Source organism: Lasioglossum baleicum, chromosome 10 (assembly GCF_051020765.1).
Source record: "Lasioglossum baleicum chromosome 10, iyLasBale1, whole genome shotgun sequence".
NCBI classification, from domain to species: Eukaryota; Metazoa; Arthropoda; class Insecta; order Hymenoptera; family Halictidae; genus Lasioglossum; species Lasioglossum baleicum.
This window is the reverse complement of record NC_134938.1, coordinates 4,011,747-4,025,790: the sequence shown is the minus strand read 5'-3', so window position 1 is coordinate 4,025,790 and position 14,044 is coordinate 4,011,747. Positions and strand designations below refer to the sequence as shown.

The 14,044-nt window shown below is 35.6% G+C and overlaps 3 protein-coding genes across 6 annotated transcripts; 2 read left to right on the top strand and 1 right to left on the bottom strand.

Moving 5' to 3' along the window:
- Nucleotides 1-369: 369 nt before the first annotated feature.
- Nucleotides 370-4,313, bottom strand: Pi3k59f (phosphatidylinositol 3-kinase 59F). The gene is made up of 10 exons (XM_076432571.1): nucleotides 4,114-4,313; nucleotides 3,635-3,829; nucleotides 3,082-3,511; nucleotides 2,864-2,959; nucleotides 2,245-2,793; nucleotides 1,674-2,149; nucleotides 1,407-1,595; nucleotides 1,159-1,334; nucleotides 1,011-1,085; nucleotides 370-935 (listed from the first exon to the last, which is right to left on the bottom strand). Exons 1-10 carry the CDS (start codon nucleotides 4,182-4,184, stop codon nucleotides 535-537), a joined length of 2,658 nt encoding a protein of 885 aa, XP_076288686.1. The 5' UTR covers nucleotides 4,185-4,313; the 3' UTR covers nucleotides 370-534.
- Nucleotides 4,314-6,075: 1,762 nt separating this feature from the next.
- Nucleotides 6,076-8,452, top strand: Rpl10ab (ribosomal protein L10Ab). The gene is made up of 5 exons (XM_076432573.1): nucleotides 6,076-6,222; nucleotides 6,757-6,912; nucleotides 7,484-7,632; nucleotides 7,936-8,108; nucleotides 8,219-8,452. Exons 1-5 carry the CDS (start codon nucleotides 6,218-6,220, stop codon nucleotides 8,387-8,389), a joined length of 654 nt encoding a protein of 217 aa, XP_076288688.1. The 5' UTR covers nucleotides 6,076-6,217; the 3' UTR covers nucleotides 8,390-8,452.
- A 192-nt stretch (nucleotides 8,453-8,644) lies between these two features.
- On the top strand, nucleotides 8,645-14,039 carry LOC143213072 (phosphatidylinositol phosphatase PTPRQ-like). Of its 4 annotated transcripts, none has more exons than XM_076432567.1 (15): nucleotides 8,645-9,126; nucleotides 9,255-9,697; nucleotides 9,801-10,136; nucleotides 10,229-10,543; nucleotides 10,626-10,964; nucleotides 11,036-11,323; nucleotides 11,403-11,609; nucleotides 11,679-11,784; nucleotides 12,458-12,684; nucleotides 12,764-12,840; nucleotides 12,912-13,046; nucleotides 13,120-13,242; nucleotides 13,322-13,470; nucleotides 13,541-13,821; nucleotides 13,902-14,039. In XM_076432567.1, the coding sequence occupies exons 2-15, from the start codon at nucleotides 9,268-9,270 to the stop codon at nucleotides 14,015-14,017; spliced, it is 3,129 nt and encodes a 1,042-aa protein (XP_076288682.1). In that variant the 5' UTR covers nucleotides 8,645-9,126; nucleotides 9,255-9,267; the 3' UTR covers nucleotides 14,018-14,039. The 4 variants fall into 4 exon arrangements, 3 of the variants coding, with proteins under 3 accessions (XP_076288682.1, XP_076288683.1, XP_076288684.1); XM_076432568.1 differs by lacking the exon at nucleotides 8,645-9,126 and having other exon boundaries at nucleotides 9,268-9,697; nucleotides 13,541-13,676; nucleotides 13,755-13,821; XR_013009858.1 differs by lacking the exons at nucleotides 8,645-9,126; nucleotides 13,902-14,039 and having other exon boundaries at nucleotides 9,268-9,697; nucleotides 13,546-13,676; nucleotides 13,755-13,773.
- Nucleotides 14,040-14,044: the final 5 nt, after the last annotated feature.

Here is a 14,044-nt window from a genome sequence, read left to right as displayed (position 1 = left end):
AGTGGCATAAAGTGATACTATAAATAAAATAGCATTGCTGCGTTCTTATATCAATAGCAATTTGATATTTTCGTCACTAACAATAATTAGCTTTTTATTTCTACAGTGTGCACGACATACAAAATTGTAACTAAGAGATAAAATAAATATATGAATATTTACGTAACAGATTATATGTAAAATGAATACGTTTCTGGTGGTATTTCATAACATCCCGTTACTATAATATAATTGTGTTCAATATTTCTTACGAAGTATCATTTGAATAAATTGATTAAAACAAGTATCATGAAGAACATCGAAATTCAACCTCTTTATCGGTATCTAGAATATACGACGTTGAAGAAATGTGTAAGGAGTACGATGCAATTATTTTCGTTATTATCAAAGATTTATTACCTAAAGTAATCCCAAAATACAATAAATTATATTAGATTTATAGACATATAGTCATTTATATACAATATATTATTATTATACTTGTAATAGAAAGGAACACAGTCTTTGCGATCGTTACGACGATTGATTTAAAATTTACTTTCGCCAGTACTGCGCGAACTTGTGTAATTGTTCCACTAACGCTGCCATCACAGCTGTTACCGACAGGTCCAAAAGATTCTGCACATAATGCACTGCTTCTTCGTCGCTCAAATCCAACCGTAATTTGTCTTGGACTTTTTTCACAGCTTTATCTGGCTCTAACGCTATGTCTGGTACACTAGCGTCGACCATTAACGAAAATAGATTCAACATCAAATTTGCGTGTCTGCGTAAATGCAAAAACGCGGTATAACACTGTTTTCGAAACTCATGATAATGTTCCGATCCCACGCCTCCCATCGCTTCGACCATTTCTTTGCTTAGTTTCATCGGCGGTGGTAATGGTTTTGGATCTCTACCCAAAATATAACCGAAGTCTATGTGAAACAGTTTTCCTGCAACAGAAATATCGGTTCAGTTATCCATAATTATCATGGCTTTTGTAGTTTACAATTTAAAAGTGAGTTTACCTGAAGTTGTCAGGAGCAAATTGTCTAAATGTCGGTCGCCAACACCGAGCACGTACGTAATAATACAATAACCAGCTGAAACACAAGTTTTTCTATAGCTCGTGTCAATCGCAGCAACATAAATCAGTTTCTAGAGATATATAGTTACCGCAACTTCGCACGTAAGTATCCATGACTTCAGGTACAACGCCGTAGGGCCCAGTTTCAGAAGGATGATGTTTTCGGAAGAAACTTAATATAGAACCTTCGCTAGCTAAAACTTCTGCAACCGTTGTGGATTCGATAAATTGTAAAAACCCGTGTCTAGTACTTGTCGAAAGAACCCTAGAATAGACTATCGATTAATTCTCAGTTTAAATATCGCAACGCAGCGTGAACGGTTCAAAAGATATTTACCTGTACGGTGTAAGCTTTAAATCTAAATTTTCTCTTCTTAATAATTTATCCATAAGCGCTATCGTTTGTAAGATTAATTGATCTTGCCGTAGATCATCGCCGTGTTTAAAAATTGCAATGTATTCGCTATTGTCTGTAGTCAAAAAGGTTAATTTTGATGGCATAAGCGCCGATTTGAATAGACTCGCTCTAAAAAGAATAAAAAATCAATTATTACGAAAATTTTAAAGCTGACATTCTAAAGTTGAAAGCGAAAAATGACGGTACTTCTCCGGGATGATGCCTTTGATACAAATTTCTGGATCCAAAGGAAAAGGTATCGGTTCGAAATTAGAAAAATTAATTTTGAACGCCGGATCAGGATCGGCTAACAATGCCCTGAGTCTGTCAGTCTTCTTCTTACGGTTTCCGCTTTCCCTTTCAACCGCTTTCACGAGCGCTACTAATTGGTCGATGAATATTTTCTGACGTAACAGAAAGGCTCTTCTTTTTTGCCAAACAGCATTCCCTTGAGCCAGCATCGTCGAGAACATCGCCATTACGGTAATGTACATTTCTTTAACGCGCGTGTCTTGTTTCGCGCTTATGGCTGGGTCATTTTGATCTTCGCACTCGATCGAGAGATACCAGTAAAAATAGTTCGCCAATGTCGTATTCTGGCATGCTCGAGTGATAAGAAAAGACGATAAATCCATAAGGGAGTCTTGGTTCGTTGAGAATTTTCCACTCTCCGACTCGCTGGACTGCAAATTACGCATACTATTTGTAATAAGTTAAAAGTTCGATTTCTATCTCGTGTAACAACTCGTAGCCCGCCGCGAGCCACGAGAATACTTACATTTATCGACGGCGTAGAAGAATCGTTAATTTGTACGTCTCTATCTAGTTTCTCCATCTTTTCAGATTCTTTTTCTTTCGTTAAAGTTTGATGCGCCGTTTTAATACTTTCGAAATCTTCGTACTTCAAAGCTTGCACCAATTGCAATAAGTACAACATTAAGTCATCGTCGGGGGCTTGGTTTAATCGAGCTATAGCGTATCTTCTGACAGCTGGATGAGTGAACGCCGGTCCAAGCAGTTCTAACGCATCTTCCGGATCCGGCGGAGCCCATAACGCCAACATTTCTAAAGCTTGACGTTCCTCGGCGGCCGCTTTCCAATTCACGCATTTCACAAACTTCGTTAAAGCTTTGTTTTGACTGGATAAATAGAACCTGTATTTCCAAATTAGATCTTGTTCCTCGGTAGAGAGAGCCGTTGTCGGAGGATAACTTAATATTATATTTAATGCGTCGCGTACGCTTGAGGTTGGTTTCAACTCTCTGGTGTGGCCTCCGCTGCGCAAACTACGGGCCAATTTATGGTGTTTCGCTTCCACAAGATTTTCCTAACAGCAATAATATACACATGTAAGTTTGAAACTATATTCGTACAATAAAATGATCAGTCCGACTTACTTGTAAAATCTCGTAATCCGGAAGAGTTACAACATCCGGTTGCGCTCTATGCTGTACAACTTCGTCGCCGTCCTTCTCGTAATATACTATAGAGTACTAAAGTAAAAAGATTTCTGTTAACGTAATAACACCGACAGACAAAAGAGAAACGCGTAATAATAAAAGCTGAACTTTAATGCAAAAATCGATCGGTTTACGAAACGCAAAGTTTTCTCTACCGGTATACCGTCCATAGCGGCTTCTGGAAACTCGATCATTAAATACAGATATTCGGAAGCTCTCTTCTCTCGTTCGTTGATCAATTCGATTTCTCTGAACGTTAATCTGTCCAGCCAATCGACTTTGTTCATTTGTCCGTTTCTATGTTTCTTCACGAGTTTTGCTAATCGTTGCATCTGTTCCTTCCCGTGATCCTTAGTCTTTCCTGGAGTACTCGTAGGTACGCTACCATCTGCTTCCACTCCAGGCCATACTCTGAGGTCTAGCATCCCTTGACGAAAAACTCCGTGTTTCCCGAATAAAGATATCGTGGTACCACCCACCGGTAGTTGTCTTCCGGGTCCGGCGCAATCGTAAAGGCTTATACATAACTGAGCATCTCTCGGTAAGTCAGAATAAGAAATAGATAACGTCACCCATTGGTTCCAGCTGTAAAGCGATCAACGAATGAATAGAATCTTCCGATGTAACGTATACTGTTTCTGTTAACGAAATCTATAGTGACTTAAATTAGATCTTTAGAGTTTTATATAAAGACAGAGTTGTACATACTTCCAACGCGAAGTGAAATGCTTGTAAGCCGTGTGGACAGGTAAGGCGAGAGGTCTACCGCCGGCCCATACCTGCAGAGAAGCTGCTAAGTCTCCTCGTCCGCCGTTAACGCCGTACAGACCGGAATACTTTAATAGAGGGTCTATAAGTAACTTGTCGTATTCTGGCCTCTGCCTTTTGCCTTCTAACGTTCCTCTGAAAATGTATTTAACGCATTAAGACCATTTACATTAAGAAGTCTCCCCTCACTCACTCCATCTCTCTCTAAATTCTTTGTAGAGCTATGTTTTTGGTGATTAAAATTTTAAGTGTCTATTGGACGTTCGGATTAGACGTTGTAATCCGATCATCTCGTATTCAACGATACCGTTAAACCACTTGTTCTCGTTAAGAAAATATTTCACAATGCACTCATCGTCGTAACCTGATACCAGCTGATATTGACGTTAAATGTATTCAACGGACAATTGAATCCTTACATTTTAATTTGTATCTTCGTGTCTAAAGATGAACTGTACACGTAGAAAAACTTATCATTAATATCATCCATGATAATATAATTTATGAAATTGTACGCCGATCGCGTTTCAATAATTTACATTTGACATTATTCTACCGCGTCTACCGTGGTCTATCGTGCTTAGGTACGTACATAGCTGCGCATACTACGCGAAAACATTTGTCCATAATGTGTGAGACAAGGAGAGATCGAGTGTGCAACAAGGATAGATAGAGGAACAGTGTCGCCGTCTATGTGGCGAGATTGTGAAATAATTTTCCCTATCTCCCACATGCGTAAGACAAGGACTCGCTCGTGCCACCTCCTTTTTTGCGGCGCTTTGAATCTCCTGGTAAGTAGTAGGCGCCCACGTTACGCAAGGAGGTATCCGACAAGCACAGACTTATGCAATTGACGGGGAGGAACAAGAACAGACATAGACCGCTCACACTCGTCTATCAAATCAATTTACTCGCTTCCGAGCAACAATTTACAAACTTTAGCGATTGGAAAATACGAGGCGGGCCTCCTGCTACTTTCACGTATAGTTTTCGATTCGATTTTGTTAGTTGTTAAATAGTTTTTAACAATTTTCTGGACCTCTTTACAGAAATTAGTTGAAAATATTGACACCATCTTAATAATAAATTATTTTCTCACTCTCCAGACATAATTTGTAAAGATTTATGATCGAAGAAACTAGAATAGACCTCCAGCAACAATACAGCAGCAATTTTTTGTAGATCAGGCTCGTATTTAATTAGTTATTAACAATTCTTGCAAAGGGTACTTGTTTCTCCTATGCCCGCGTAATGTGTAAGACAAGGAAAGGTTGAGTGAGGGAAAAGGGCAGAGCGAGACTCACTCGTGCCACCTATTTTCAAGGCGCTGCTAATCCCCTGATACATACTCCTGATAACATGAAACTGTCAGAAAATTCATTAATAACTCGCTTTCCGATAATAATTTATAACAATTTATGGTCGGAGAATGTAATTGGTTTATAATTAAACAGTTATTAACGATTCTTCGAACTCCTGTCCCGACATAACCTCAAATTATTCCGCAAACTCTCCACAAATAATTAATTTTCCATTTTCAGGGACATCATTCATGAACGTTCTCGCTAAATGAATCTAGATTCCCATTCTAATTTTGTAAAGTTCCGTTGCCTAATTACTGAGTTATTAGCGATTTATGAGCTGGTGGCATGGCGTATATATCTATCCTTGTCGCACACTCAACCTCTCCTTGTCTTACACATGGTAGATTAAACAAGCCTTTCCGAAATCAATTAATTATTTAGACCAAACTCAATCCCTAAATGTAATAGGAATATTCGTTAAAAATCAGGCTGTTTTCTCCGACTGTAAATGTCAATATAACTGCTTGTAATTAAATCAGAAATAATCTTTGTTTCAATGATTCTAAATAGAAATTCTCGCAGCTGTAATTTAGAGGCTCAGGGGATAGGCATAAGAATGAGAACAATTTTCTTTTTATTTACATTCAACATCGTCTTGACAACATTATAGGAAAAATGTTCTTAGACACATTCCAAAATTTGTCGACATGTGCTTGGCGGGGTGACCAAGGTACCCCATTTTAGCCACACTTTTATATACGTTACTGGCGCTAAACATCGTCGCACATGCGCGTGAAACCCGTGCAATATTTGGTTTCAATTCCCCTACTCTTTGACAGAAATGAACCAATGAGAAATCAAAAACCAATCTGTAGCTTTCTTATTGATGTAATAAAACGAGTACTGTGTGTCTCAAAATGATTCAAACCATTTAATTATAATTAAAACAATAAAAGTATATAAAATTAATGATATCGTATCTATCGAGAAAATATAAAGGCTGAAAAGGAAAGTGAGAATGCGAGCAGGGGGGCGCTACTTGTTCCAACGCACAAATATGATTGGCCATTTGAAACGAGGTATACGTTTTCCCATCTACAAAGACACTTCTTTCGAGCAACCTCTGCTCAGTGGAAACGTTTCACTTTCCTTTCCGGTTTCAGTCGGGCAGTGAGTAGGTTCTTTTCTGTAGCACCGGGGTGGTGTCTGCACGCTAACGATGTCGTGAGTATTGAATCTTTCTATATCTTAACCATCGCACATTATAATTCGTTTTTGTTGTTCAGAAAGTTTCTTTCATTCTATATTGTAAACGTAATCGTTAATATTTATTAGAAATAAATGGGATTCTAATTTTTAGATATTTAATAACATGTTCGTGCATTTTGTGAGATTTCGTGATCACATGTTGTCTATCCCTTATAGCACGATGTTCTCTATTTATATTGTAAACGTAATCGTTAATATTTATTAGAAGTAAATGTGATTCTAATTTTTAGATATTTAATAACATGTTCGTGCATTTTGTGAGATTTCGTGATCACATGTTGTCTATCCCTTATAGCACGATGTTCTCTATTTATATTGTAAACGTAATCGTTAATATTTATTAGAAGTAAATGTGATTCTAATTTCTAGATATTTAATAACATGTTCGTGCATTTTGTAAGATTTCGTGATCACATGTTGTCTATCCATTATAGCACGATGTTCATATTAATTATGATTTCGTTTAACCATATGTATTTTGATTTCTAGGTCAAAAGTATCGCGTGATACTCTCTACGAGTGTGTGAACACAGTAATTCAAACTTCGCAAGATCAAAAGAGGAAGTTTTTGGAAACAGTTGAACTCCAAATCGGTTTGAAGAATTATGATCCACAAAAGGACAAACGTTTCTCAGGCACCGTCAAGTATGTTTCTACCTGAAATTGAGGATTCTTTTCGGCTTATAATGGCCATTTGTAAATCACGTTTTTTTTCTTAAATGAATACCCGAAAAGTTTGCCTCATGCGAAATCAGGGAGCTGGGTTTTTACCTGGCGGACCTTTACCCAGGGTCTTAAATAAATTGGGGAGGTATTGTACCGTTATTTTAATTACAGGATCATGAATCATGATCCTGCTGGTAAGTTAAATGCACAATATCGTGATATTTCGCCGATCGTTGATTCTCATGTATGTAAATCAATGTTCAATGATGCTAATTCATATTGCATGTATTATCTGAATCAGTTATGCGGATCGCTTAAATATAACTGAGGACATTGATTTTCATAATTGACCATAGTTTGCTGTTAAATTCTTGTTTATTTCTTGAAAAATATCATTTTGCTAATATCAAATTGTTCGAAATCTATAAAAGAAATTAAACGCGTGTAGTTTTAAAAATTTTGTTATTACGGTACCACGGTTTGAACGTAAAAACAGTTGAAAAACATAGTAAAAGTAAGTAAATAGACTTCTCAATTTCTGTTGTTAAAGGTTGAAGAATATCCCAAGACCAAAGATGCAAGTTTGCGTTTTGGGTGACCAGCAACATTGCGACGAAGCTAAAGCTAACAATATTCCGTACATGGATGCCGAAGCATTGAAGAAATTGAACAAAAACAAGAAGCTTGTGAAGAAACTAGGTAATTTTTTGTTTCTAATTATATTCATCGAATATACCGAATGTTTTAAGAATAGATTTTCTACCGAATGATCATCGTACGGACGAGCATTTCTATCTTCCAAAAAGCACCATAGCTAATGTACAATTGTGGCTATGGTCGTCTAATGGAAGAATATTAAATTCTGCACTAGGTGAGGGCGTTGTGTACCCGTAGCAACGTACCTCAATCCGTGTCGAGACAATTTCAAGTTTAAATTCAACAAATACTTCTGTATATCTTATATCGTATATATTTATTAAATTTGCACTACTTTCGTTACAGCTAAGAAATACGACGCTTTTCTGGCCAGTGAATCTTTAATCAAGCAAATTCCTCGTATTCTTGGTCCTGGACTTAACAAGGCCGGTAAATTCCCTGGTCTTCTTTCTCATCAAGAATCAATGGTGGGAAAAATTGACGAAGTTAAAGCCACTATCAAGTTCCAAATGAAGAAGGTATGAATTGCAATTTTAAAGATACCGTATATTTTGTACGACCAATTTCTTACAAAATTCTAAATAATCTTTCAGTTACTCGAGTATAATGTGAAATTATTTGTTTACAGGTGTTGTGTCTGTCGGTTGCCGTAGGGCACGTGGGAATGACGCCAGACGAACTGGTGCAAAATGTACATCTTTCAATAAACTTCTTGGTTTCCTTGTTGAAGAAACATTGGCAAAATGTTCGTTCTCTTCACATCAAATCTTCTATGGGACCTCCTCAACGACTATATTAATTACCAATTAATATGAACAAGTTTTCGAACTCTATCAAACAAATAAAAAAAGAACAAAATAAATTACATTGTCTGTTTATTATAGCAAAAGTCCTAATATATTTTTAAATTATTAGAAAGAGATAATTCCATTGTACATATATATTTATATTAAGCACTATTAGTATTAAAAATATACAGAACATCTTATCGATAAGAGAACGTTTCATTGTACATATTGTATATATTTCATTAGCACAAAAAAATAAAGTGAAAAATAGAATTTCCATTTTGTATCTTTTAATAATTATAGAATATGAAATTTTAAAACTATATATACGGAAGAACGTGTGACGAAATTTAAAGGGGGATAGTAAATGCTATCATAGAAATTCTAATTTTGGCTACCTTCGAGGGGACAATTTGAAATACTCTTTGAAAGAGCATGTGAAGAGCATGTGGACTCCGATTTCGCCTCGTAAGCAGCTTCCGATGCAGTCGTAGGAAATATTCCTTTGATAGAACGCGACGCGAAATCGATCACAAAGTGTATTGTTATCAATTATCTGAATTCTGAATTGCGAAACGCGATAGGAAAGCCGCGTTGAAACTGTATACAGTACACATTGTGGTCGTGTTTGATTAATAAAGTAGTACAGAGTGCACTCCCGAGGGTAACTACACGTATATATAATGAACTAGAGATTCTTATCGGCGATATCAATGACCGGAGGGGGATAAATCTAAAGCTGTTGTTGGTAAGTGGTCAGTCGATGATTATCGGAGAAACAGCGTGAACGTATCACGTTTTTTAAATTCTAACGTCGTAGAATCTCTTCGTAATGTGTTTGGTGAACGAAAATGAAGTCTGAAAAATAAATTTCAGTTTTCCAAGGAACATGATATTAAAAAAACAATTACGATACGTGTTTTGCGTCCTACAAATTTTGCATGTATTAGCCGGGAAGAATTCAATCGAATTAGACGGATATGACACGACGGACAATGCAGCCCGACTTTTGTCGTTAGACTTTGTAGAATACACAAAGACTTTTAAGAATAACGATGCGTATATGCAATCGTCGACGAGGATCCAAGACTTCTCGGATGAAACGACGACAGAGCTCGATCAAAACGAGCACCTGTTGAATGATTACCTGAATAGCAACGATGCTAACTTCATGCTAGCTTCATCGAGTCTCGATGTGCCGATTCTCCACTTCGATGAGAAATTCGAACCTTCGTTTAATTCGATAGATGAATCAAATGATCGTGGAATCACTTTGCCGAGCGATACAGAAAATGAACAAACGATGTGCAATTCGACAGGTACTTCTAGAATACCAGCAATTGCTAAATAAAATATATATATTAAACAATACGCAACTATACGTAACAGGTGTCTAAAGGTAATCTATAATTTTATTTGTAGTTCCTACAGACCCAGTATTGTCTATCGAACGTTATTCCGCTTCGAAAAATGAAATTTTATTTTCTTGGAAAATAACGAAGAAGGAAAGCAATTGTATTTTAATTCACTTAAAGACTACATGTTATTATGTAGCAACTAATGGTTATGGGTACGATATCGTAAACGGAAGTGCAACGGCATCTATAAATTCCAGTATCCACAATGAATTTCTAATTATAAATTCAACGGTCGAAGATATTAGTCCATATACAACGTACTCGTGTTCGGCGTTTGTTACTAACGAAGCAGGAAGGAGCACGTTCAGCGACAAAACAAATATAACAACGTTGGAAGACAGTAAGTATACTATATAAAATATACTCGGGAATGCGTAGCATCGATAATAAAAATAATGCGAGCAGTATAAACGATAATCTTTTTCTTTTTAGTACCGTCTACACCTACGTTTAATGTTACTAACGTAACGTATTCGCAGTTTCAAATTGTATGGGAGTCGCCGACGTATTTACCAGGAAGTCTACAAGAGTTTGAAGTTACTCTTGAGTGGGAAGAACACTTTACAGTGCCGGATTGGTGTCAAAGCTCATCAAAAAAACTGACAATATCTTTTAACGCGACAACGCTTTCTTTTAACTATACAGAAGCGGTAGCATATACAGATTATAATGTAAAAATTAGAGCAAAGACGAACGCAGGTTGGGGAAATTACAGTGACTATTGGACGTTCCAAACTTTACCGATAGGTATACCGTATATATATATATATATATATGTTATGCGTATTTAAGAAATATCTAATTTTATTATGCTAGCGGTATTTTTTAGTTTCAGACACTGTATCAAATTTTTCCGTGTCGCTTATCAACGACGAGAATAATCCAGATCGTTTGGATACTATTTTAACGTGGGGCTTCCCATGTTTGTCAAATGGAAAGATAGAATACTTTAACATCTCTGTATATGGAATTAGAAGTAACCGTTCGCCTCATTCATTCTCAAATCGAACATACGTTCCAAATAATGTTACAAAGAACGATATATTTGTTGTCAAATTGAAAGAATTGCAAGCAGAATATAATTATACCATAGAAGTATCTGTTAAAGTGAGAGATGTTCCAAACTTAGGAATACCAGTGAGAAGTACTGTTGAATACCCGGCTGGTAGTATGTATTTGTTTCTCAGCTTTTTAGTATATCTTTTTACTACTTTTCACACATTTTTCATATTTCTACAGTACCGTTTCAACCAGACGAAGAGTATATAAAATCTATAACTATAGACCCATCCAAGGCACGAAGATCTACAACATCGGCCACGCTTTTGCTTCCATTATTTCCTGATACAAACGGTGACATTATCTATTATTCTATTATAGTCTTGAAAGTTGACCATGATATTGCGTCAAACACAAGATACAATTTTGAAAAGTTAACATGGCCGAACATATCTTCTTGGGAAGAATCCATGCTACAAGATTTCACAATACCGTATCAAGCTACTAGAATGTATTGGGATCCTTATCGTAGGTGATACATTTTCAGAATGAGTATATCATTTTATTAAAAAATACGTATGTAATTAAATATATTCATGGTTTCCAGTAACTAATAATGTTGCCGATTATGGAGACGTAAAAGCAGTGAAATATACGCTTGGCGAAGATACAAATTGTGAAGGAATCTCTTCGAATACCCATAAACGAGTTTATTGTAATGGATCTCTTAAACCAAATACATGGTATCACGTTAGAATGAGAGCATTTAGTCGGGCTGGTTACGCTGACTCTACTACATTTGTAATAAAAACCAGTATGTACTTTACTATGATACTTACTGCTTCGCGAATTGTCCTTGTTAATTAATCTTATCGAATTCCAGATGCCGAAGTAAATATTGGGCTCGTTAGCGGAGTTGTTTTTGGTATTTTATGTTTCGGTATTTTAACAACAATGATGCTATTAGTACGCAAGTGTTCGCTCCAAGAGTAAGTATCGTGTCAATTTTGTTTAAGCCCGAATGTTTCTTATGACGACAGAATCCGTTTTAAAATATACTAATTTACTATATTCGCGTTTCCAAATGTTATACTTTTGAAAAGATAGTCTTTTTTACACTAGAAAGATACAGCTTTAATATTAAGTAAACTGAAATAATCAATCACAACAAAAACATTCTGTAAACAGGAGCTAAGTTCTTATGGCCGTAGAAAGTTGCGAGATCAAACAAAATACGGCCAAGTTCGTTAGCTTAGAAATACCTCTTACAATACTGGAAAAAGCATTTGTAAAAATTAGTTTAAAAGAATGCTATTTAATTTTTAAAGAGTTACATGGAGGGCTAAATTATTCAAACGTGACCAAGAAATCAAACCAAACTACCGTGCACCTAGATATTTCTCTTGTGACTCAGAAAGGAACACTATAGCTAGTAATGACAAGGTTGCTAAATGCAAATGTCAACTACGCATTAAAATATACATTGCATTATGTTCGGTAGTCATCAAACTTACTTAGTCATGTAGTAAAACTTGTTTTGTTATAATTACTGTTGTTCAATGTACGCGTTGTTGTTAAATGTTTCTTACGTAACAGATATTTAAAAGGGACATGCCGATATAATTATAAAATTAGTTTGATATTATTTATATTTTTGTGTAGAATACTTCAAAGATTTCTGCATTCCAATATGTCTAAATCACCGGTTCCCGTACCTTTCTCGAAGAAGAAATTTATAGCTCATTGTCAACAATTTATCGACAATCCAGGAAAATTGAGTAACGAGTTTCAATTGCTTCAAACTCTCAGTCTGGATTTGCAGATGCCAACAAATAATGCCTGCTTACAAGCTAATAAAAAGAAAAACAGATACTCCGACATTTTGCCATGTACGAATTCATATTTAAATGATTATGTTGCAACTAGGTTCAACATGTATGTATCGCTAAATTGATTTCATGTTTCCAGATGACTTTTCCAGAGTGAAATTAACTGTAATCGATAACGATCCTAATACCGACTACATCAATGCATCTTTTATACGCGTAAGCAGATTAAGAGATTGACACGCTACGATAAATATACCGGGCTTACGCTTTACAGATAATATTTTTAGGGTTATACAGGGGAAGACGAATACATAGCTTGCCAAGGACCAAAGGAAGAAACAACATTCGATTTCTGGAGAATGGTGGAACAGTATAATATCAACATTATAATTATGCTGACTCAACTAGTCGAGAAAGGCAAGGTAAGGCGAAAATATTAATAAACGTCCCTGACCGACGTGCAAGTAGAAATGTAAAATAAATATTCTTTCACAGGAGAAATGTTATCAGTATTTCCCCACAATTAGAGAAATTTTTAGATACGAAGATATGACTATAAAGTGTATAAGCGAACTAGATTATAGATCCTACACGCAAAGAACATTGGTGTTGCAAAAGGTAAATACTTTATATTTTATATTTAATGGAAAATATCTTTGTATTTCGAACTGTTTTGATTATAAATAATATATTACAGGAAAATAAAAAACGACATATAATACACTTACATTTTAAAGATTGGCCAGATCACGATGTCCCAGAAGATTTCGATCTCATGATTCATTTCTGCCAAGTAATACGTCGTAATCTTCTGGCTAATAAAGGATATATCGTCATTCATTGCAGGTAAAAATATGTTAAAGAAATTATGCTATTAAAATTGTTTCAATTTCATAGTTAAAATGTTTTTCTATAGTGCAGGAATCGGTAGAACGGGCACCTTAATAGCGGTGGATATACTTTTACAACATTTACGAGATAATAGAAAATTAGATGTATTTGGGACTGTATACAGATTACGACACCATAGAATAAATATGGTACAAAAAGAGGTAAAAACCCATATTATATTTTACGCTTGCGTCGGTATCGACTATATTATACTATTTACATCCATTATTATTTTTCAGAGTCAGTACGCTTATATATATAACTGTATAAAGCAAGTTTTAAAGAATCCGTATTGTTTAAAATCTTGTAAGTTGGTTGTGTAAGATGGAATAGATATTTTATAGTGAAGCATTGATTTTGTAAAAGTTTCATGATATTTTTTACAGATAAGCCTCCACCTATGGATCCGTTAGATGAAAATACATCGAGAAAGTCGAAAGCGAAACCAAATTCAAGTTCGAATCTAGTCAAGAATATCGCGATATGTAATAATTTATTGTGAATAAAGTTTATCTGAATATTTCTATGT